At 44.2% G+C, this 25,003-nt stretch overlaps 1 protein-coding gene across 3 annotated transcripts; it reads left to right on the top strand.

Annotated features, from left to right (window-relative positions):
- GOSR2 (golgi SNAP receptor complex member 2) lies at positions 1-19,311 on the top strand. Of its 3 annotated transcripts, none has more exons than XM_090291226.1 (6): positions 1-108; positions 8,058-8,122; positions 9,626-9,734; positions 10,579-10,711; positions 13,308-13,448; positions 16,456-19,311. In XM_090291226.1, exons 1-6 carry the CDS (start codon positions 80-82, stop codon positions 16,615-16,617), a joined length of 639 nt encoding a protein of 212 aa, XP_090147352.1. In that variant the 5' UTR covers positions 1-79; the 3' UTR covers positions 16,618-19,311. The 3 variants fall into 3 exon arrangements, with proteins under 3 accessions (XP_090147352.1, XP_090147354.1, XP_090147353.1); XM_090291227.1 differs by lacking the exon at positions 1-108 and adding an exon at positions 121-361; XM_090291228.1 differs by lacking the exon at positions 13,308-13,448.
- Positions 19,312-25,003: the final 5,692 nt, after the last annotated feature.

Raw genomic sequence — 25,003 nt, 5'->3', positions numbered from 1 at the left:
CCGGAAGCCGAAAGCCGGAAGTAGGGCTGTGAGGACGTGTTCGGAGGAAGGCAGAGCCGGACCCTGCAGGGCCAGCGACATGGAACAGCTGTACCAGCAAACGCACAAGTGAGGGTCGCGTCGGGCACGGGTGGGACGGAGCCAGGCTGGGTGAGGCCGGCCTCCCGGACTGGGGCCTGGGGCTTCCGCCTTTGTGGAGGCCGAGTTCTTCCGCCGGAGCGCTGCTCGGGGCAGCTCGAAGTGCTCAGTTCCAGGCGGAATGCCCAGGTCAACGGAGAACCGAGAACGGATGGCTCCTGGCGTCTTCGAGGCCGTGACTACCTGCTGGGTAGAGTAGGTGAAGAGAAAGTCGCACCTACAGGTTATAATACTTTGTCTCGCACCTGCTGACTCCGTGCTCCAGGTGGTAGAGCTCGTGGAGTGACAGGGCCCTGCACATCAGGGCTTACCTTTTACTTGGAGAGACAGGGAATGTACCAAGAAAGAGCTAAGGTGTGGCAGGATACAGTGGAAGGTAAAATAAGCAGTGTAAACAGAGTCAGCTTAAGCGATTTAAAAGGCTCCATCACTGGGCTAATGTCAGAATAAGTTTCGTTATAGCTCACAGTTCCTGAACGACATGTCTCCACTCTTGACTGACTAATTTTGTTGTTGCTACATTATAAATTTTTTTTAAATTCTGATTTTGTTTATACTGAAGACCGTATTTTTAGGGTACAAAGTAATTTCTGTACTGGTAGCATTCAGTATTCTACTTGTTATTCATACCTAGTTACAGGTTACCATTCAGGATCAAATTTTGATTTGGCTTCTCAATTTAAATTCCTTGGTAGTGTCCTTTATTAATACTGTACGGCATTTTTGGAATTTGCTAAGATAGGTGCTTGAATATGGTAATAGGGACCATATTTATCCTGTTATTTTGGAAATAACTTCTATGATTTATTTCTCTTTTGTTGTGGTAAAATATATATAACATAAAACTTACCACTTTAACCATTTCTAAGTGTACAAATCAGTGACATTAAGTACATTCACAACGTTGTGTAACATCACTGCTATTCATTTCTAGAACATTTTCATCAGCCCAAACAGAAACTCAATGTACCCATTATCAGTACCCCCCCCAACCCCTCTCTCCCCAAGTTTCTGGTAACTTCTGTTCTGCTTTCTGTCTGAATTCACCTGTTCTATATATCTCATATAAGTGGAATTGTACAGTATATGTCCTTTCGTGTTTGGCTTATTTCACTGAACATGGACTTTTTTTTTTTTTTTTTTTTCATTGCTTTTTGAGAGAGAGGAAGAGAGACAGAGAAACATTGATCGGTTGCCTCCCATACATGCTTGGACCAGGGATCATACCCACCCAGACTGGGGATTAGACTTACAGCACAGGCATGTGCCTTGACAGGGAATTGAACCTTCAGCCTTTTGGTTAGGGGATGATGCTCCAACCAACTGAGCCACACTGGCCAGGGTTCACTTAACATGCTTTCAAAGTTCATCTTTATTGTAGCATGTATCAGAATATCGTCCCTTTTTATGGTAGAATAGTATACCTGTGTGTGTACACAACCCATATTTTGTTATCCATTCATCTCACGGTTGCTTGGGTTGTTCTACCTTTTGGCCATTATGAATAATGCAAATATGAACACTGATGTAAACCTGTTTGAGTCCCTGTTTTCTTTGTGTGTGTGTGTGTCCTATTTTAACAACTTTCAAATTTAATTCTGTAGTTTTGTTGATGAAAATACTTAAAATTATACTCCTAGGGTCTGTAAATGAAATAAAATAGGGATCTGCCTCCTTAATGAATTCACAATGAAAGAAATGCTTTGGAGGATTAGGAATAAGGATGGTGATCCTCTTACTCTTTCATTTTCTAAATGTATTGGTTTGGGTGAGTGAAAATTTATCACCTACTTTGTAATGGTATAAAAATGACAGAATTTGCTCTTACACTGGAGAGCCCTATTCTCATATAAAAATTATAAGAAGGGATTTAAAAATGAGGCCCATGAGTCAACTGGAAAAGGAACAAAACAAAATTATGCTCCTGTTACTAAGAATGGGTAGATCTTTTACAATCGCAAGGCTCAGTGAGCTAAGTGTGCCTTGTAGTTCATCTGTACAGCCTCAGCCAGTTAGTTGATTTGGTTAAAGGATGTTGCTAAGGAGACTGGCCAGTTTATTCTCAAGAAGAATTTTATTTAGAGTCTCAGACTGTACCTGTTATCTCGGTAGCAGGTAGTTAATCACTGAGAAATCTAGTTGCTCAATTCTTTGTAAACTTAGGGAGAGAAAGGATATACTAAATGGTGTCTCAGATAAGATCTGTGGCGTGTAGGTGAACTACGTACCTCTGCAGGCCTCCAGTAACCCACCATTGGACTCTATTACAGGGCTCACCAACCTCTTCTGTCGAAGGCCAGATAGTAAATATTTCACACTTTGTAGGCCAGACAGTCTCTGTGGCAGCTACTCAGCCCTGCTGTTAAGCTCAAAAGTAGGTGTAGACAATATCTAAACAAATGGAGGTGACTGTATTCCAATAAAATTTTATTTACAAAAACAGGCAGTGGACCGGATTTGGCATACCACTGTTAAGGCCTCTACTGTTAATGCAGTCATTCATTCATTCATTCATTCATTTGGCGACTGTTCACTCAGCAGTACTGTGTGTTGGGCACCACTCTCGGTTCTGGCAGTACAGCCCTGCCACGGGGAGTTTTCCTTCTTTCATCTGCAGTATATTCTAATCTGCCTTTCTCCCCAAGTACTAAACCATTGGGAGTTCTGGCTCTATACCTCTTTGCCTTCTTTTTCCTCGTTTATAAATGATAGTTTGGGGCTGGTTAAACTAGAAGGCTCCTTTCAGCCCCATAATGCTGGTGACTGAGTGTCTTTAAAAAAGGAACATGCATAGTCCTGCGAGCATCAGAAATTAGCTTCTGCAGTTGCAGGAATTAGTGATTATAACTGAGCTGACATAACAGTAACTGAACATATTAATTGTACTGGAACTTTGAACCCAATTTGTGGTTATCTTGCTGTGTCCCTGAAAGTACATTGGAATTTGATAAACATTTTGAAGTTATGTATCGTAAAGTCTCCTTAACTGCCTTAACAATGAATGGTGGGGAGGGGGGAGGATGAAAAGCAGAATAAACATTTTATATTTAATGCATTAGGATGAACTTTAAAGAGGAGTCAATAGCCAGGCTTCTCTTTTTGAGATCCCAGTGTTGTAAAGGTGCCCCATTTGTCCCCTCTGTAGTCCTAGAAATTTTGAGTCAGGAATTTCTTATACTTCAGACCTAGGGTACAAGCAGCTCTATTTTTTCTCTTATCTATGAGTCTATTTCTATTTTGTTTGTTGGTTTATTTTGTTCATTAGATTCCACATATGAGTGAAGTCTTAAGGTACTTGTCTTTCTCTGACTGGCTTACTTCACTTACCCTAATGTTCTCCACGTCCATCTATGCTGTTGCAAAGGGTAAAATTTCCTTCTCTTTTTTACAGCTGAGCAGAATTCTATTATGTAAATGTACCATAGCTTTTTTATCCACTCATCTTCTGATGAGCATTTGGGCTGCTTCCATCTCTTGGCTATTATAAATAACATTGCAGTGAACATAGGGATGCATATATTCTTTCGAATTAGTGTTTCAGGTTTCTCCAGATAAATTCCCAGAAGTGGGAATGCTCGGTCAAAAGCAGTTACATTTTAAATTGTTTGCGGTATCTCCACACTGTTTTCCACAATGGTTACACCAGTCTGCATTCCCACCAACGGCAAAAGGGTTCCCCTTTCTCCACATCCTTGGCCAACACTTATTGTTTGTTGATTTCTTAGGTATAGCCATTCTGACAGGTGTGAAGTGATATCTCATTGTGGTTTTCGTTTACATTTCTCTCATAATTAGTGACATTGAGCATCTTTTCATATGACTATTGGCCATTTGTATGTCCTCTTTGAAGAAGTGTCTATTCAGTTTCTTTGCCCACTTCTAAATTGGATTGGGGTTTTTTGGTGAGTGTAAGAAGTTCTAAAGTTAAAACAACAAACTTATATGATGTTGTATAGGTTACATAGCATTTTCATATTGCATTTGGATGTACCATCTTTCAAGTAATTGTGATTATTAGTATAACTATTTTACAGTTGAGGAAACTGAGGCATAAAGGAGTTAAGTGACTTGTTTTGTGTCCTTCAGCTGGTACATAGTGGAACTAAAACTTCAACCAGATCTTTTAACTCCAAAACATTGTTTCCTTCTTACGGTGGTCAGAGGCAGCATGCATAGACTTCTAAAAAGCAATTCTGTTTTAAAATGCTTCCCAGATCTTCTACTGACCCTTTTTAAAAAGTCAGCAACAGTGACCCTTGCTTACTTGCTCCTATGTCTCTACTTAGTTATCACCCAAGCCCACCACGGACCCAATGCTAGACAAGGCTAGGACTTCTGATTTCTAGCGTCCACAATCCCAGGTCTTTCTAGTATATCATCTCTTCCTTACTGGCTTTGAGTGTGTTGTCTCAATTCCCAATTCAGTTTTAGACAGATTTTCCACTTGGCACATAGTAGTTCCCACCGTGCCTTGCATACTTGCTTTGTTGTTTTGCATGTATTTCCTCTCAGGCATGAAATGTAGAGATTGGAATCACTTTATTGGCTGTATTTTTTTCTAGTTCATTCGGAGCAAAAAGAGATTGGATGAGAAAAAAATCAGTAATGTTTCCCTGCAACTTCTTAAAGTTTATCCTTTTTATCTTAGAAAATAAAATAGTAAAAGCCAGCTGAAGAGTGTTACAGGGTTTTGTGAGTGTGGCTTCATTTCTCCCACTGTCCTCATAGAATTCAAGGACTGAAAGGGACTGGCAAGATCTTTCATTCCACCTCGCTGGTCAGGAAGACCCTTTGTGAAACCCACGACAGTCCATGTACCCTGTGTTTAAACATGCAGGAACACTTTTTTTTCCTTTTCTTGAAGACATAATTCAGATTTTTTTTTCTTGTGTTGAGCCGAAATCTGTCATCTTGAAATTTGTATCTTTTCGTCCTGGTTCTCCCTTAAGGAGCAGCCGCAGAGAGCAAGCCTGTTCCTCTTCCTGTGAATCAGCTGTAGATAATCTGAAGAGCACCAGCTGCTCCGTCTGACTTTTGTTTTCCTTTTCTTTTCCAAGAAGCTTATTATCACTAGCTATTTTGACCATTTCTCTTCATGAATTGACTTCTAAACACTTCCCCAGTTATCCTTTTCATCTGCCATTGGGGAAAACCTTTAATTGATAGGGTTTCTTTAACAGATGGCTCCCAGAATTGAATGTCATTCTATAGTTTGCATTTGACTTAAAAAAAAATAAAAAAATCTAAAGTCAGAATACTTTTTAATCCCTAGTTTAGCCTAAATGGAAAATGTTAATGTTTGTTTTGTTATACAGTATTCTAACCCCTTATTCTGGCACAAAATCATGTGCAAATTCCATAAACATAAGTTGACTTTTTTTCAATATTGAACAAAACAGAACCCAAAGCAATGCTATGGTGGAACACTGGAAATCAGTCCCTCAATCTGTAATACCATCAAACCACATTCACCATATCATGAGAAACTATCAAATGCCTCTTGAAATCAACATAAACTTATTGTGGTATCTTCAGTATATTGCTCCTTTCTCACTGTAGGCACACCTGTGGTTTTAGTTTTCACTTGCACATGGATCATTGTGATTGTTTATCCCACTTATTTGTTGAATGAGTGAATGAATGGCTGAGTGAGTAAATAAATGATCCTTGTTAAACCATTGACTCTTAACATCTGGAAAAAATGTTATATTTAGTTATTCTATCTTTGAAATATTTCAAACATAAAAATAGAAATAATTTAACTTACATGTTAGGACTCATATTTAATACATCTGATTCAGGTCCTAGATTTAAAGACAGAAGAACTGAATCTCACACCTCTTCCCTTTCAAGGACGTGTTTCTAGAAGTAGAATGCTGGGTCATAGGATATACACATATTTGACTGTCATTTATTGTCAAAAGCTATTTAAAGTGTTTCTACCAGTTTATAATCCTACCAGCCGTGTATGAGAGTTCTAGTTTCCCCACATCCTTATCAACATGTGTTCAGACTTTAAAATATTTGCCAATCTAGCTCTGGCTGGTGTGGCTCAGTGGATTGAGCACCTGCCTGTGAACCAAAAGATCAGCAGTTCAATTCCCAGTCAGGGCACATGCCTGGGTTGTGGGCCAGTTCCCTGATTGGAGGCATGCAAGAAGCAACCAGTAGATGTTTCTCTTGCACAACGATGTTTCTCCCCCTCTCTGTCTCCCTCCCTTCCCCTCTCTCTCAAAATAAATAAAATCTTAAAAAATATTTGCTAGTCTAATGGGTGGGATGTGGTATCACGTTGTTCCTGTCAATAGTGCCACCAATTTTCAGATTTGCTCTAAGCTCCCATTGAAAATTGACCTCACTGCCTACATCCAGGCGTTTAGTAAAGTCCTAATTCTCCCTTCAATCAGCGTTACCATCCAGTCCTCTGTGGCTGTTTCCACTGTTACCCTGATCCAGATGTTTATTACCTCAAGCGGAATTCCTTCATTTGCCTCCATGGGCGCCATTCAGAAATGTCCAGACTTAACCTTACTGAAGTATCAGTCTGGTCTCTCAGACTCTCGTAGCAGATTTCTGGTTGCCTCTAGGAGTGTTTTCTAGGGGACATGGGTTTTGCCCAGGAGCACTCTGGGAATAATTAGAAGGTTGGTCTTGCTCCTGGTGCCATGGGTCATGTGTAGAGGCCACAGGGAAGCTCTGGAAAAGATGAGAAACCAAATTTGGGCTCCTGGCTTGCATTGGTATGTTTGGGGTCACAGTTTGTGGTATTCATGGTGAAAGATGGTTGCTGACCTTTCCCTCAAGAGTTGGGAATGATATAAAAGCTCAGCAGGTTCCTTCCAAGTGACTTTAACTTGAAGAAACTATAAGCACCAGGAGTCAGTTGTTAAGAGTAGCATAAATAATTCCAAGGACTGATCCCAGGGACCACTGGGAAGGGTAGTAAGACTGACCTTGGCCTAGCCTTGGGGAGCCTCCAGAGAGTGCTCTGGAGCCTGATGTCCCAAAGTACAGTGTCGCATTTCCAAATGAGGTGGCAGTTGCCTCATATTAGCAGGGAAGGACCAAACAGGAGATCCCTTTCTTTGAGGGCCTTCCCCTGACGGTCCACTCACTGCCTCATCCCCCTCTCCCCTCTGACCCCGACCCTTCCAGGCAGGCCAGCCTGTCTGTAATCCACGTGTCTGGCCTTGTCTGCCTTTTTGCGTAGCATTTTCTTTATATCTTCCTTCACCAAATCCTACCTTCCTTCAAAATGAGGTTCAGAACTCCCTTCACCTGCAGAATTTCTCCACCTTAACTCTTTCTCAGCCCCAGCCCTTTTGTTCACTTGTCTTTGCTAGGCACCACTGTGCTTAGCTCCCCAGCTTTCTGTGTGTTTACTCATACATGTGTTAGTTTTCCCTTAAATCTTGGGATTTTTCTTGTCTATTTGGCCTGTCGTTCCTAATTACATTGTTTCTCAAGGACAAGGATTATATCTCTCTCGCCCTTTGACTCTCCCTTGTACAGATCAGTGCTCAGCACATTGGGTCAAACAACAGAGAGTGGGATTGGCTGGGTCCAGATCGAGGTTTATCACTTGCTATGTGACCTTGAAAAAGTTACATAACCTTTCTGGACTTCAGTTGTCTTATTTATAAAATGAGAATGATAATACTTTACTCATAGGGTTATTGACTTTGCAGAATGTCTCAGATGTGGTCAGCACTCAATAAATGCTGCATCAGTGTTACTATTAATGTTACCATATTATAAACCATGCCAAAACATTTGGCATAAAATGCCACATACAAACTTGACGGTCCAGTGATGCTGTTTAAATCAGTTACATGTTGGCATCAGAAAATTTGTCCTTCCTGACTGAAACGCTGTTGATTACTCCTGTCTCACCCATTTCCTCCCTCTTCCTTTGATAGGCAGGTCCACCAGATCCAGTCTCAAATGGGACGCCTGGAGACGGCAGACAAGCAGTCTGTGCACTGTGAGTAATTAACTATGGAGACCAGAGTCCTTTCTCTGATGACACGGTGCTAATGGGCTGGGTTTCCTGAGTGCATTTCTGCCTCAGGGGCTTAATGATTCAGTGTGGAATGAGTTCTGTTGTTAGGGCGCAGAAAACCCTATGGCACAGTCACTGATTTCCCTGATTGTGCCCTTTGGAATCCGCGGGTCTCATCCTCCATTACCCCTCCACTCAACCTGACATGGCCCTGTGGGAGTGGGAGTCCTTTCCTCCATCTGTCTTAATCTAATTACCTAGTCCTTGGAGGAATGCGCTCCATAAAAAGGCGGACGTGTTTAACTGGAATTGGTCATTTCTTCTGAGCTGAGTACTGTGGCTTTTTAGAGGGGTTATTTAGAAATGAATAGCAATATTATTTAGTTCAGTTCCCACACCATGGTTTCTTTCAAGAAGAGGGCTGCTTTGTGCTTTTTAGTTTCTTTTCTGTCATAAGCAAAGGTCCCTTTTCTGAGTCGGGCATGCAGACACTACTGGTTATCCACACACCGCAGAAGTTGTCTTCTCCCCTCTCTGCATGGCTGCCCCTGTGCCCATTTCTCCTGTCCTTTCCACAGCTTCAGAAGCATCTCCTTTCCTGGTTCTGTGCCCCACTTTGTTCTAATCTGTATTTGTTAGCTAACCTACAAAGGTGACATTGCTGTCATTTCTTTATGGGGCAAGAAGCAATCTGGATGCCTTTTGCGCAGTTTGGTTTCTGTCCATCGACTTTGTTTGCCTTCCCAACAGTCTCATTGTTACATGATTAGAAATGGAAAAGAGGTCATTTGGACGGTTTATCACAAGGGATGAGGAAAATGACTATGTTTATCATATCTTTACCTCTGTGGATTCTTTCCTGGGCCTTTCCTACTGATATTTGGTCTATTTTGGGGACTCCAACATCAGCTCTCCATTTCTTATGGAAAGCCTTAAGGGAACTCTTCTCTATATTTCAATTACTAATCTTCCCGTTTGTGCTTTTTTTTAAACCTTATTGTAGGGAATTCAAGTGGCTATCTTTTTACTAGATATTTATAATCTATATCTGAAAATAATCTCAAAGGAAAAGAGACCTCATTCTGTATCAGAAAATACTGCTTTTTTCTTAAAAATTTATTTGGATAACCTTTAAATGTTCATCTTATTTTCTAAAGGCAGGAAATTTATTTCTACAGATTTACCCTCAGCTTTTAAAAAAATTGACATTGTTATGGCATTAACAGCTGTATATATATATATACACACATATATATATGTGTGTGTGTGTGTATATATATATATATATATTTGAAATATTTTCAGAGTCACTTAATATAACTTGAACTTTTTCCATTATTCATTAGTGTATGCATTTTTTTTCCTTTTGAAATACATATTTTTGAGTATTGGATATGGAAAAAAGATATGTTTGATTTGCCATTCTAATTTAAGTTCACTATCTCTTTCCCAGCAATTATTTATTTATTTTTCTCTTTCATGCAGTAGTAGAAAACGAAATCCAAGCAAGCATAGACCAGATATTCAGCCATCTAGAACGTCTGGAGATTTTGTCCAGCAAGGAGCCCCCTAACAAAAGACAGAATGCCAAACTGTGAGTGCTCTAGCACCCCAAACCCTTAAAACAGGCCTTTCTGCCAGGAGAGGCTATTGAATAGCCTGAAAATCCATTTACACATTGGGAAGCAGAGACTGCAAAGATAAAGTTCCCATAAAGGGCACAATTCTATTTGCATGATACTCTCTCAAAAATAAAATTTCTGTGATGTTAGTGGCTCAGAAGTTCTGTGTCTCCTTACCTCGTTGGTGTCATTTTGAAATTTTGCCTCCAGTACTATTTTTCTGTCCAAACCGATGGCCAGTTGAAACCTAGTGCTGCCGGGGAGTTTACTCTACCATTTGGTTCCCACTACATTCTTGGGTTGAAACGAATCTTGCTCTTAATCACTTCAGTCAGTCTAATTATAATGAAATACCGATCTAATGTTTGATAGTCCCCCATGAAGTTAAAATGAAACCATTCTCACCACCTCCACCCTAGCCCCTGCTCCCAAAAGTTTTATGAAACCTCGTTGATGCTTTACTCCAAAGAGGCCCTTGGGCTTCTTCCCAGGAGAGTGATGTAATCCATAGAAGGTCAGGAAGAGGTCATTGAGCCTGTTTCCTGTCACCTGTTCTCTGTCATGCATCCAGAATCAGAGACAGCAGGTATTTAAGTAAAACTGCTGGAATCTCGTGTGCTACAACGCTACTTTAACCACAAGCTGCTTCTTTATTTTCAGCATCATTAATCAAAATCATATTATTTGGGGTGGGGGGAGAGCATGGAGTGGTATAGAAAGAAATAAGGAAATGTCTTCCTCACTACAAAGCCTGGCGTCCTCAAATCGTGCCACCCTGGGTTCCTGGAATGTAATATCTCTCTCTATCAATTCCAGTCGTGTCGACCAGTTAAAATATGATGTCCAGCATCTGCAGACTGCTCTCAGAAACTTCCAGCATCGGCGATACATAAGGGAGCAGCAGGAGAAACAGCGAGAGGAGCTTCTGTCTCGCACCTTCACCACCAATGTAAGTCAGGAGCCTGGGTGGGAGTCTGCAGGTACTTGACAGCTTGTTGCATCTGGAGCTCAGGTCTCTGAGCTTCTTCCTTTTAGGTGGTGCCTGAAGCAGACAGATGAGGAGAACAAATGGAAATGACAGTGGACTTTGTTCATTGCTGCAGAGACTATGCCTAGACCGGGAATCTCTTTTTTCTTACACAGAAACCTGAAGAGGAAGCAGTTAACTTGAGGGAATGGACAGAGGTGAAAATTACCTGGCTTGACTGGTCCACTGCAGAGAGGTCGTGGTTGACATGGTGGAAACGTTTTTTCTGATCAGATAGAGACAGATGATTAGGACTTAGACCATTTTCAGTGAGGGCAGCATTTCAAAGGTGCCTTTGGGCAGTTGCCACTGTGCTGTGTATGTGTGTGGTTCCAGTGTCAGGTGCATTAAAATGTTTTTGTCCCTAGTCTGAGCAGCAATTTTGAAGGAATTTGTTAACAGATATTTTTAGATGGATTGCTTAAGCTGAGCCTGTTTGAAAGTGGCATGTTTGGGTTTGCGTGTTTGATTTTGTAGAACACCATTATCCCTGCCCTTTGGTCTCATAGGATCATTTCCCACACATGGCTGTAGTCATTTTGACTTCTTCCATGTTCTGCATAATATATTGCACCAAACAAGGTGGGTTTGGAGGTTTTTTGTTTGTTTGTTTTTTTAAGAGATACTTGTTATTAAGTTTAATTTTCTTTCAATACATACCTTCTCCCACTTTCACCCACTCTGGGGAGGAACAGAAACCCCACCCCCTGCATTTCCTCTATAAATCCCGAGATGGTGAGGATGAAGTATAAAAACACTATTTACAAAGGGGAATGTTGTTGTTGTTTTTAACGGAGAAGTTTATTTTCTAAAGAAGGCTTAGCTTTCCAAGCTTGCCATCAGAATTAATATCAGTTTCCAGTTTGCAGATGTTTAACTGTCTCTGCTGTGTGCTTACTTGCAGTATATTTCCCCAGGTGTTTCAGAATGTGCCTCCGTAGTTTCTGTTCTCTAGAGGAGGCAGTCAGGTAATGATGAACAATTCAGTAGTGTGGTGAGGACGTGTTGGTGGTATAGTGGTAGCCGGCTTTCAAAAGTATAGTGAACTATGCGACACTTCGAAGAGTGTTGTGTTGGCTTTTGGTTGTTATTCAGGCGTTTCTTAGGCTGGGGGTGATAGCTCAGAATTATTTTGTGTCTTACCAGCCTGGTGTGATGCTGTGCACACAGTGGGTCCTTAATAAAAACTGACTTGCTGAATGAACTTCCTGGTTATTCTGTGATCTGGTGCTATCAAACATTTTTCTGAGAGACAGTGGCTCATCAGCTATATTCTTTCAGGTAGGAGAGGAAGAAAGATTTATATGTGAAAGGCATTCAATAAATGCCATATAAGTGAAGAGGAGTCTCTAATTCAGATACTGCAGTCAGTTGAGCCACTGAGCATTAGCAGGTGTGTATAGAACACTATTTCGGGTGCTGAGAATAAAGCGTGAGAAACTCCTGTGTCAGCAAGGGGGGGTTGAAAATGTATGCATGAAAAGTGATTTTGAACCTACACATCAAAGAAAAGGTGACTTAACCTCTTTATGATGATTAAAAGGGGTGAAAACGGTCCTGGTTAGCAGAAGAGTGTGATCATCAGGAGGCAGGAAAGATAAAAGTATTAGGGGTGGTCATGACTTGCTTCTGTGTGCAGTTCACTTTCAGTATCAAGTTAGAGCCTAGGATTGGTCTTGATGCTTCTCCCTACAGGTGGGAAAGGGATCAGTCTCTGCACTCAGTACTGGGGTTCATGCCCTGTCGGACTTCTTAACAGCTGTGTGAGATCTTGAACCAGTTATTTGACCTGTCTGGGCTTCAGTTTCCTTATCTCTAAAATGGGAATAATGCATTAACTACCGTATGAGGTTAGGATGAGGATTACATGAGTTTAGGGTAATGAGCATGCAAAGAGGAAAGTACTTGATCAGTATTAGTTTTTGTCTCCTTTCCTTTTTGTGCAGATTTTTCTTTTTTTCTTTTTTTCTTTTTTTATTATGGATGCAGTGCAGATTTTTCTTTCCTGCTCAGGAGAATAATCCATCTGAACACCATTTGGCCGTCAGTAGGAAGCACGGTCTCTTCTATCCTTAGTCAGCCTCAGTCTGATTGGAGGGGTAAGCTATAGATAAAATAGCTAAAGAACAAAAGCAACCATTTGATACTGCATTAAGGGGAAGCCAAGTAAAGAAACATTTGGAACAAGCTAGATTAGTGAATAGTCAGAGAAAGACTTCAAGAGAGGCACACTGAGGTCTTGAAGGAGTCGCGTTTTTCCTAACGGCGGGGGGGATGGTTAGAGGCAGGAGTTAACATGACCTGGGTAGTGGAAGTCTGAGGAAAGTGAACGGAGGGCCCCCTAGATCTCTGCTTTGCTTTTTCTTTTTCTTCTGTTAGGTTCCTCTGATTCTTGCACCATTCCCTCTGGCTGTTCTTCTGGCTTGGTATTGGCCAAAAGGCAGAGCAGTCAGGCACAGTGGACCGCAGGGGCTGATCAGCAAGCCCAGTTAACCAAGTGCCTGCGTTTCTTCCACAGGACTCTGACACCACCATACCGATGGATGAATCACTGCAGTTTAACTCCTCCCTCCACAAAATTCACCACAACATGGATGACCTCATTGGAGGCGGGCACAGTATTCTGGCGGGACTGAGGGCCCAGAGAATGACCTTGAAGGTGGGGGCCACTGTGGGGGACAGGGAGCAGGCCTCTTGTTTTGGCCTCATGCAACAGTTTGGTGCCTGCATTTCCACTGGATTACATATCCCTGAATTGTGGTACTGTGATGACAGTCAGAGCCCTTTCGTTTGGGATCCTTCCTGTTGGTGCTGAGTTATTATAAGTCCAAAAGTGACCAAATTCCCTTTGCCATTAGGTATTTCTGCAGCTTGCAGTGAATCATAATGTGGCATCTTTGGTATCCAGGTCTTTTCCGATTTACTGAACTCGCTATGAAAGTGACCGCTGCTGTGAGAGGAGCCAGTAACAGACTTAAGAAATTCTGTGCTAGAATTCACTCTCCTAGGAAGGAAGATGTGGCTATACTTTGGCACCTCACTCTCAGGTGTTTTCTGGTAGGGCCTCCACTGTGGACAGCCTTACAACTGAGAGCCCCCAGGGGCGGGGTCTCTGGGCTGCCTTGGGTGTTCAGCGGCAGCTAGCTTTCGGAGCACGTGCCAGGGATCCCCAGCAGCTCCTCACTCTTTCTAGGTATTTAAAGGTATTGCTAGAAACCCCACCCCATTGGCTGAGATGCTAACCCCATGGGAGTAGTTTACGGAAACATTACACAGACCCTGATGTCAGTCGTGATGTTTCAGCCTCAGCCCTTTTCCTGTAGCAACCCCGATGGATAATGGGGTGTGGATGTGCCTGTTATCAGGGTGTGGTTCCCTGTGAACGAAGCACTGCCAGCCACTGAACTGTGAGAAACAGTCACTCAGAAGCGTGAGCCTTATCTTAGTTTTTGTTGGACCGTGTTGAGGCGCTCAGCTCTGTGGGACCTCAGTACATTTCTACTACCTTTACCAGGGAGAGGGTCAGGTGACCACGAGTGACACTTAACCTCCTGATGGCTGTGGTGTTTTAAATGGTCTGAAGTGTGGGTTCCAACAGCTTCACAGGTGCCCCCCTTTCAGAACACCCACCTGCCGTAATCTGAACTGGTAAGTGTTGATGAGTTCGCCCTTTCTATAGAAAAAGACTGGCCTCGTTCCCATATCTCAGAAAATCAGTAAAACTCTCTCAGGACAGGACTCACCGTGTCACACTAACATCGACGGTGGGGGTTAGAGCTTCTTGTTACAGCAGTATTGGCGTCCTCCTGCAGTCCGGTGTCACTGAGGAGTGCAAGCAACTCCTTCCCCTACACAGTCCCAGAAGGGAAGTGCCGGGAAGCCTGGTGAGGTGGCCAGAGGCTGGACGGGGAGCGTTCCAGTCCCATTTCCTCCTCATACCCGCCCAGCCTGTCTTCTGCCACCTGATGCCCTGCACCTGCCTCCCACCCCACTTCGGTCAGAAACTTCTGCTTTAACCATTTGAAATTAATGTAGGGGAGAACAGCAAGGAGCTGGGCCATGATTTGGGGAGATTCATGATTGAAAATTATATGTATGTTTAAATTTTATGGTAATTTTTAGGTGATTTTAGAAGCTTGATATTTGAACTTCAAATGGTGAGGAAATAATCAGCGCTTTCAGAGCTGAGCAGAACCTTTAGTGAGAGTCTAATATTTACCATCACTGTTGTGGCAACAATAGGTCTCTGGTCTCCTGGCAGTAATCAGGTTTGACTTGTGAGACCTGTCTTCGGTGAGGCTTCGGAATCATTGTCTGGGCAGAACATAGGTTCGAGTTCCTGTCCGTGGCGCCTCGTGTAATTCTTGCTTCTCTTGCCTCTTCTCTCAGCTGCTTATTGCTGTGTTGTTCATTTAAAAAATGGGTGTAGGGCATTAGGTTAGATGCCACCCACACCAATGCAGTCGGTGATGTGTGTGGGAGTGCCTTGGGTTGGCCTGGCATTAATTTATATTTGCTACTTCGTAAGAATTTGAACGTGCTTAAAAATGAAAATTAGAAAGCGGAGTGCAAGATCAGGCTGGGTGGTTTGGTTGTTGGTTTAGGAATAAAATATCCTTTTGTGTTTGGTGGTGGGTGGTGACATTTATGTAACAGGTTTTAGGTCATTGTGTTGGTGTCTGTCAGTTGTGTTTGTCATTCCGTCTCGCCCGCTTCAAACCTTGTAAACCTGGACACTGGTCCGCATGTTGTACTCAGCAGAATCCCCTTGATTTCTGCTCCACAAGAAGGGAAATCTGATAGCAAGGATTTTGGAGCTAGGGAGCAGAGACTGAGTCTTAATATAAAATACCCTAATACAGGGAGGTATACAGATGTTATTTGTATAGGTCATTGAACTTTGACAAATGCATGTACCTCTGTAACTCACACTGCTATCAAGACAGCCATTGTCATCACACCTAAAAGCTCCCTGGTACCCTTTCCAAGTCAGTCGGCCCCTGCCCCCAGGCAACCACTGTGCTGGTTTATTTCACCAATTTTGCCTGTTACTGAACTTCATATAAATGTATTCATGTTGCTATTTTGTGTGTGGCTTCTTCCTGTCAAGAATGTTTTCCAGGCTCATTCATACTGTTACATGTTGGTAATTGGGTCCTTTTTATTGCTGAGCAGTAGTATTCCACTGTCAAATATATCATGAATTGTTTATCTGTCCTTTGGTGAGGTACACCTGGATTCTTTCCAGATTTAAGATTATCTGTGTTTTCTTCTAGAAGTTTTATTATAGTTTTAGCTTTTATGTTTAATTCTATAATCCAAATTAATTTTTGTATATAATGAATTGATCCTTTTTTACGCACATTAATATATATGATTTATACAAGACGTGTTTGTGTGATACATATATGTGATACATATTATAGAACCAGGTGTTCCAGCACATTTGCTGAAATACTTTTCTTTCCCCTTTGTATTGCTCTGGAATCTTGATCAAAAGTCATTTTACCATATGAAAGTGATTTATTTCTGGTTGATGCTGCTTTGTATATGCTTTAGGCATGCCCAACAGACTATTGCTGGTAAAGCCCCATCTCATTGGTGTTTGCCCACCTTTGACAAAGTGAGTTGATCTTTGTTTTTCTTTCTCTTCTTATCTGCTCCAGGGGACTCAAAAGAGGATCCTTGACATTGCCAACATGCTGGGCTTGTCCAACACAGTGATGCGGCTCATCGAGAAGCGGGCTTTCCAGGACAAGTACTTTATGATCGGTGGGATGCTGCTCACCTGTCTGGTCATGTTCCTTGTGGTGCAGTACCTGACATGAGTCAACCAAGCCCAGCAGCTGAACAACGTTCCCACTGCATAGAGCCTGTGTGCACGCGCGCAAGCGCGTGAGAGAGACTAGGGGGCTCAGAGGTCCCATTTTGAAATGTCTGTTCATATTGACTGTGAAAACCACTCAGAAGTAATTGTGGTCTATAACCTAGTGAGAGTTTCAAGTCTGCTCTGTTTTTGGTGGCATCTTGAGGGGAAGCTAGTGCTACCAAGTTCATGGTGCGTAGGAAATGAAGTACCTGTTCTCTCTCACTCTCTCTTACAGGGGAGGACGTGACATAAGGGTAAGGGATGAAGGAGGAAGGGAAAAGTGGTTTTGGTGGTTCTGTCCATGTGGCTGTTGCACACCCTGGGAAGGCTCTCACAGTGACCCGTGTGAACAGGACTGTCCACGCTTTGTCATCACCCAGCCTTTCTGGCTCCTGATGGATAGGCTGGAGCAGAAGCAAAGAGACGGAGGGGAAAGAAGTCGTCTTTTCCTGCGCCCATTATAATAAATGGACTCGTGTGCTCTTGCTACTGGCCACCCCACCCCCAACACCCAAAATAACATGCAGATGACTGACTGCCCATACTTGTCACCCTTCCCTGGAAGCAACTACCTAGAGGAAACAGGCATTGATGCTGCTGCTGATGAGTAAGATTTTCCACATTATAGCTGTTGGGTGTTTCTCCTTTCTAAAGTGTGACTGCTGTTATTTTCTGGGCGTGTTCAGTCTTGAGACTAAAGACCCTAGTTACTGATTTTTTAAAATTTTTTGTAGTTAATAGAACGGTTGGCTTCTAAGGTTCCAAGACTGCAGCCCGGCATCCATGCCCAGGCTTTGTTGAGCATTTGCCCCTTAGAAAGTAGCTGTGAGCAAAGGAGAGTGATCTGTCAATTATAGTCTCATTTCTAGTTTTAGCATCTAATTCTTTGGCTTTCTTCCCTTCCCTTGAAATACTTCAGTAACTGCCAGCCAAGCCCCGATTCTGCCCAGCCAGTGTTGGAAGATGCCACTCTCAAACCATCTCTGCTGTCCTTTGTGAGACTGTCCAGGGACCAGGACCTGTTTCCTTCTTGACCAATCCTGGATTAAGACTGTACACTGTTTGGTGGATTGTAATTTATTGTAAAGCTAGTGTCTCTATTTTGATTAATTGCCGAAAGTACCAGAAGGACCTGGTTAGCATATGTTTTTATTGATCACAACAGGCCTTTCCAGCCCTGTGCTTATTAGCCTTATGGCAAGACAAAATAGCACTCAGAATTTCCCAGGAAAACTGGAAACCTGGTCAGTACTACCCTACCTTGTCTTGCCCCACCGACTGTTTATTTCTTGTTACTTGGACTGTCTTCTTCAACCCTTTTCTGTGTGTTCCTTTGCACCTCCCACCTGTCTCAGTAGCAGTGTTGGTCTCAGCCACATCTGTGGCATAGATCCCCTTTTGATAAGTGTTTCCTAATAGTCACGGATTTCCTGAGTGCAGATTTCACACTTTTGGCAGGATCTCTGTTGCTCTGGACCCTGGGCTTCCAAGGAAAGGGGAATCTATGACCCTTTCCTGAAGGGACTGAGGGCCCTGACGGAATGAAAGGGTGCCCTGGAGGGCAGAGAGCAGGGTTGCAGCATCTTCAGACCTACATCTAACTGTGGGGAGGTACAATTCGAAACTTCTCTCACACCCAGCAAACCTTCCATCCTGGGGACCTAGCAGAGGGCTCTTAGCCCATAAAATGGGTTTTTAGACTGCACAGACCTGGCTCTCCTATCCCCTTGAAGATCTTGCCAGACAGTGCATTTTGGAGGAAGGTGTTCAAGGAGCAGCTAAGCCATTTGGACTTGAACTCTGGGAGTCAGAAACTACCCCCACCCTGCTCTCCATTGTCTGATGTGACATCCCTCTACTTGTAGTCACACCACTGTATTTCCACACTTGCCTTCATAGTGATTGTTGGCCTTGATGAACCAGGAGTAAGGCCTTCCCCCACTTTCAGAGCCACTCTCCCTACTTTGTAATAAAAATTGTGGAGGCATTTCGTGGGTCTTTACCATCCTGGGCTAGGAAACAGTAGCCACAGTGTGTGTGTGTGTGAGAAACACACCTTGGTCTAACTGGGCGCTCTAGTCTTCACAGTCCCAAGTGTAGGGAAGGGTCCTAGGCCAGGGAAGGAGCGCCTCCTAGTGGAGTCAGGGTGAGTTGTGAGGTGGAGCTGGTACCAGAATCTGTAGTGGACAGCCTACATGACCTTGTGTGGGTACAGGTTTGAGATGGGCGGGTTGTCAAGGAGCTTGGGAATATCTTCTTTCCATGAAATTTACTCGTGTGACCACCTTAAGAAGTGCTCAACTCAGAGACCAAGTAAGTAGGAGTGTCTTGATTTTTATAGGCTTCCTTGCTGGATTTTTTCCTAAGTCCTTTACCCTAATGATTTAAATGGGTTTGATTTGCAAATTTGGACTTAAACCTATTGTTTTTGAAACACACCAGCTGAATGAAGTTGAGGTTTATTTTATTTAGAATATTATGTTTTGTAAAGAAATTCGACATTGATTATTCAAACTAATGACCCCCTTTACGTTTCCAGGCCAGATATTCTCAAATACTGCTCCATGGCTAGGAGCTTGTCTGACTGCCTCACTAAGAGTTGGGAAACTCTTAGTAATAAATGATTCTTGGGGCCTACCCCAACATTTCTGAATCAGAATATTTGCCTTAATCAAAGATGATAGCACTTGAAAATGTTTGTTGAACTAGCTCAGGATATGAGGTCTGTCCAGGAGGTATCCAGCCATGTAATTTGAAAAAAATAGGCACCTTGGGACCGCACATAGTTCCCCCACTTGCCACCAGCTTCTCCATTGTCCTCTCCTGAATCTCATTGATGGTTTGAAATCTCTTCCTTTTCCAAGGTGATTTTAGTTTTGGGAAAACCCAGAAGTCACAGGGCACCAAATCTGGGGTGTAGGGAGGCTGAGTCAACTGGGTGACTTGGTGTTTTGCAAAAAAGTAACGAGTTGTGATATGTGAGCAAGCACGTCATGGTGAAGCTGCCAATCATTATTGCCCATAGCTGTGGCCTTCTGAATCATCCGAATAGTTTCCACACAGGAATGTTCAAGCTTAAAACAAAATTTGTGCCAATTCGTTGCTCTACTCCGTCATTTTGAATGAGACAGCCACTTGGTACACATATTCACTCAATGGTGTCTACTGCCCCTACTGACTAGTACAGTGAAGTCATTGTTCACGCATGTGCGTTCCAGTACACTCTCCCTGGCTGCCAGGTTAGACTGATGTTGCGCAAACCATTCTTGTTATATTCACAATGATTGGACTTTTCCCAGACAGACGCAGAGCAACAGATTCCACCAAACGTGTGAAGAACCAAACTACAAAGTCCCCAGTAAGATAAGCCTATCTTATTCCAGAAAGGATGTGAGGAGACTTATAGGAAATAACTAAAACTGTGAAATATAAAGAAGTGAGGACCAAGAACAAATCAGAGTAGAATGCCAACACCAAGCTCAAATACAAGTCATGAAACCCAAAGTGCTCTGAGGAATCCCTAATTTGGCTTCAAGCCCCAGCAGCCAAAGCAAAGACAAGAAGCATGACCTGTTAGTGTCTAAATGTGTGTGGGGGGTGGCGGTGGGGGGGCGGAATACTCAAAGGAAAACTCCATTAATACCACTAGCTCACCAGCTTGCCTGGGCCCCTTACTGGAAATCCAGGCATGGTTATTTTCCTGGGTAGCCCTTCAAATTGGCACAGACTCTCTGAGTTAGGTCTTTTATTGTGCCCATTGTACATAGAGGTAGCTGGGCTTTTAAGAGACTCCCAAGGACCCACGAGGAGTCCTGGAGGAGCTAGTCTTTCTACTGTATGGTTTCATAGCCCAGGCTCATAATTACTGCACTGACCTGACACGTGTTCGATGTGAGATGCAAGAGATCAAGGCACCCTGCCATGATTAGGTATAGGGCTAAAAGGCATTTGTTGCACCTTATATAGCAGGTTCTCTGTCCTAAAATATTTTCCTAATGGAAAAGTGAGGCGATTTGGTCGGGAGTTTCTGGAAGTGGAGAATGGGAGCTGTACTCAGGCCTTGCCACCAGAGGGCGGCACAACCCTATACTTGGTCTGCCCAGAACCCTCTGTGTCAGGCCTGGTGGTAGAAGAGGGAGGAACAAGTGTAGATTTGGGTTGGTCGTTTTTAGGTCCAAAATTGCAGACTCAGTAGCAGCCCTGAGCTGTTCTTGGAGTAGTCCGGGTATTGCCAACTTTTAGGAGTTGTAACTTTTAGGACTCCCCTTTCAGTCCTTCCCTCAACATAGGCACAGATGGGCATATTGCAAACAAGCATGGAAAACAGTTCTCAAAGTGTGTTCATTCCTTCTCCCCTTTTTGTGCCCTTTCATTTTCTGTCTCATAGGACAAGAGGAAAGTGAGGTGGGGGAGTCTGGCAGGTCTTTGGCCCTGTCAAGTGCAGTTGGTAAGGGCCCCGCCATAGGGCCTCTGAGCAGGTCCCTCCCCGCTTCATCCCTGTGCCCCTCTAGCACAGTGATTCTGTTACAGAAACAGGGGAGTCGAAAAATCCTCAGAGTTTGCTGCTGGGGGATGGGGAGAAGTAAGCAGCTTTTCAAATGCTTCCACATGCCTGAGGCTGGTGGCTACTGTCTTTCTTATGCAAATGGATTTAATACATCCAAAGCCTCAGGCAGATGGGAGGAGTCTTGAACCAGGGGACAGTATGGAGAAAGCACACAGAGCCTACGTAAGGACCTGTGAATGGTCAGAACTGTTTGCAACGCCCACTGCGTCAGATGACGCAGTCAGGGATATATAAGCAGCTGCAGACATTTTAGCTCAGACTCTCTCAGACTCTCGCTCTGACTCTCTCTCGCTCGGACTTTCTCTGGCTCATGCTCTCACTCTGGGACTCTCGCTCTCTGGCTCACGCTCTCGCGCTCTGACTCTCTCTGGCTCTCGCTCATGCTCTCACTCTGGGACTCTCGCTCTCGGGCTCGCGCTCTCGCTCTTGGGCTCTCGCTCTCTCGCTCTCCCGTGTGCTCCCTCCACGTGGCTTGGTGAAGGGGCCTTCTCCATGTGGCTTGGAGAAGGGGTCTCCAGGCTGCTTTAAGAGGCTCTCGCCATGCGGTTTTGAGAAGGAAAGGAGATCCGTGCAGTTTGCAGGAAGAAGACAGTTTGCAAGGAGGCTGAGAATCCAGGTGGTTCTGCATTGAGAGCTGGAGGGCACCACAGCACAGAAAGGACCTCCCCAATCAGATTGAATGATTGGCAGCTGCTGGTAAAGCTGAACTGTGTTTGGAAAGTAGGGAAACGGTTTCTCTGACTTTCCCAAAACTAGCCTGGTTTGGAAGGGGGGGAGGCAAGGATATGTGTTTGTGGGTATTTTAAAGAGCATAAGACTTAACAACAGAAATCCGCAAGTAACTAAATCTATATAACTGTTAAATAAACAATTCTTTTTCTTTTCACCAAACTCTGGTATTGAGAGTTATAATTTTGGCGGCGGGCAATCGGGCCCCTAACTAAAGAGCCCATGGGTTTGTTTTCAACTGGAGCAGCCCAGGGGTTCTGTAACAATTCTACACTGGGCACAGTGGGGAAGCCCTCCCACCTCCTCAGTCCTTCAGTACCCAGCTGCCAGAGCCCTGGCATATGCCTGGCATCATGTTGGTTATTTCAGGGCAGACAGGGTGGGTTGGAAGCAACCTCTGCCCTCTGCACCTGGCAGTGATTAAAGAGTCAGCAGTGAAAGCCGTGGATCCAGGGTGCAGGCATTTGGCTTCAAGTCCCAGCCAGACCTGTTGGTGGTAGCCACATAGCAGGCAACCCCCCTCCCAGGGGACCTCATTCTTCTCTTAGAATAGGGTGATACCTGTTCCACATCCCCTCCCAGGATGGGCAGGAGACCCAAAAGACTGAGTGTGGCAGACTCTAGAGGTCTGAAGCAAGGAGTCTCAGCCTTGGCTGAATCACAATCACCTGGAAAGCTTAATTGGTCTCCATTCTGGGGCTTGTCCCCAGAGGTTTTGAGCTACTTGATCTGGGCTGTGGCCTACGTTTCAGGAAAAATTTTTTTAACTTTCCAAGAGATTTTCATGTGCCGTCAAGGTTGAGAACCATTGCCTATGTGCCCTCCGGGTGTGATGGGTTATTATTCCCGTTTAACTGGAAAGGCAAGAACTACTTTTTTTAGATAAAATATTTTATTTTTAAAGAGGGGAAAGGAGGGAGACAGATGTGAGAAACGCTCACAATAAAAACCGGGACACAGGACTTGAGCAGTAAAGCGAGGCCTTTATTCACGAGTCTGCAGAGCCGGGCACACCCTCATAGCCAGGAGAATGTGCTCGCCAAATAGACAAAGGAACCTGGTTTTATAGTCTTAGCTTCCCCGCCCTAACGCAACTAGTGTCCCCTCCCCTCTCCTCCCCCGTTTCTCCATGACCGGATACTCCGGAGGTACAATCTAACGCGTTCATCTAAATGCCCCTATTGTGATTTGTGAATATGCTAATGCTATCTACTCCCTTCTCAGAGATCCTTTAATCACATCTGCCCTTCGCTACCAATGACTTTGCCACTGGTTTGGGAGTCACTATGACCTTGTCTCCAACACAGAGAAGAGAAACATCAATGTGAGAGGAACATTGATTGGTTGCCTCTCGGAGGCGCCGCAAGCAGGGGCCAAACCACTGCAACCCAGACCTGTGCCCTGACCAGGAATCAAACCGGCTACCTTTTGCTTTGTAGTATGATGCCCAGCCAACTGAGCCATACTGGTAGGGTGTGACAAGAGCTTTCACATGGAATAACGAGAGGATAAAGGAACAGAATCTCCCAGGCTGAGGGACAAGAGTTTAGAATGGCTGTGGCAGTCGGGGCATTAACTAGCAGGAGCTTTCTGAGAGAGAGCAAGGTGATCAGGATGGTTGAAGGAGACGTTAAGGAGGAGGGAGACAGCACGGGGCAAGTTTCTAATCAGCCTTTAACTGCCAAAGGCCACAAGGGGGAGCTGCTGGGAGGGCTGACAGCTACCGGCTGCTTGGCTCATAGCTTCCTCGCACCGGTTCAGCACACCGAAGAAATGATTGCTGCTCAGAGGCCAGAAAAGCCTGAAATGGAGCTGAATCTTCACTGGGCCGTAACTCAGAAACAGGGGTGGGCTGTGCAGAAGGAAAGCAGTTTCACCCCTTCTTTTCCTTTTCAGCCCCGATAGTGGGCTGAAGCCTCCTCCTGGATTGAAGATGGTTCTCCCTCCTCAGAGGCTTCTGATTGCTCACGGTGTACTGGAGCCTCCTGCTGGTTTGTAGGTTTATTTAACTTCTCCAGGTTGCTCTGGATGTGGAGCTGTGGTGTCCTGCTAGGTTAAAGAAGATCCTGCCTCATTAAGGGGCTCTGGAGGCTGAGCTGAGGCTTCCTCATGGATTGGAAAACAGATTCAGCTGATGGTTTACAAAGGTTCCGCTTACTTCCACAGGGGCCTCTGGAGGCAGAACTGAGGCTTCCTGTTGGAGTGAGGGTGATTCAACCTTTTCAAAGGTATTTAAAGGCTCAGGTTGGGGTTTTTGCTGATCTGCTTGGTCACCCTGGGAGGACAGAGGTCAGCAGGACAGGGTCCAGGGTCAACTCCAGGGCCTGAGCTGCCTGGACCAGCAGCCACAACAGCTGCCATGTGAAGAGAAGCCCTGGGGTCCAGAGGTGCAGCCCGGGCATGACAGGCAGAGGTCTGGGGTACAGCGAGCGACGCAGGCAAGCGGGGTGACGGCACCATGCGCTGAGCGGGAGCCAAACAATTGGCAGCTATATCACAACTGGTAGCCGTGTTACAGTTGGCAGCCATGTCATGAGTGCACCCCTTAGCCACCAAGCAGCCCTCCCCTGCCTCTCGTACCAGCCTTTATTATTTTTTTAAGTATATTTCCAGCCTTTATTTATGTAAACTTTGTCAGAACATGGAGGCAGCTAGAATGCACACCTGGACTTTTGGCATATGCTAATCAACTTGGCCCTGGACTTACCCGTTTCCAAAGGATATGCTGATGGATTTAGCAGTTCCCAAAGGATATGTAGATGAACTGAAATCATTCCCAAGGGAAATAGTCATGGACCTAGTCCAATATGTTAACTAACCTGTGTGTGTGTGTGTGTGTGTGTGTGTGTGTGTGTGTGTTTAACAATCAGATGTAAATGATCTACTGAATACGTTGATAAGCAAACACACCCTCACCAAAAATTGTGGTTGAGAAGTATAAAAAAGGTGCCTGCAGAAGTGCAGGTGGGACTCCTACGGGCCCACGAGGAGGACTGGGAGTCCCCATTCCCCACATTCCCCATTCCCCTTGCTCCTACAGTCCCTTCCG

This window comes from Furipterus horrens, unplaced genomic scaffold (assembly GCF_987537825.1).
Source record: "Furipterus horrens unplaced genomic scaffold, mFurHor1.1.pri manual_scaffold_11, whole genome shotgun sequence".
Classification (NCBI taxonomy): Eukaryota; Metazoa; Chordata; class Mammalia; order Chiroptera; family Furipteridae; genus Furipterus; species Furipterus horrens.
The sequence above is the reverse complement of the archived record's forward strand: the minus strand, read 5'-3'. Positions and strand labels throughout refer to the sequence as shown.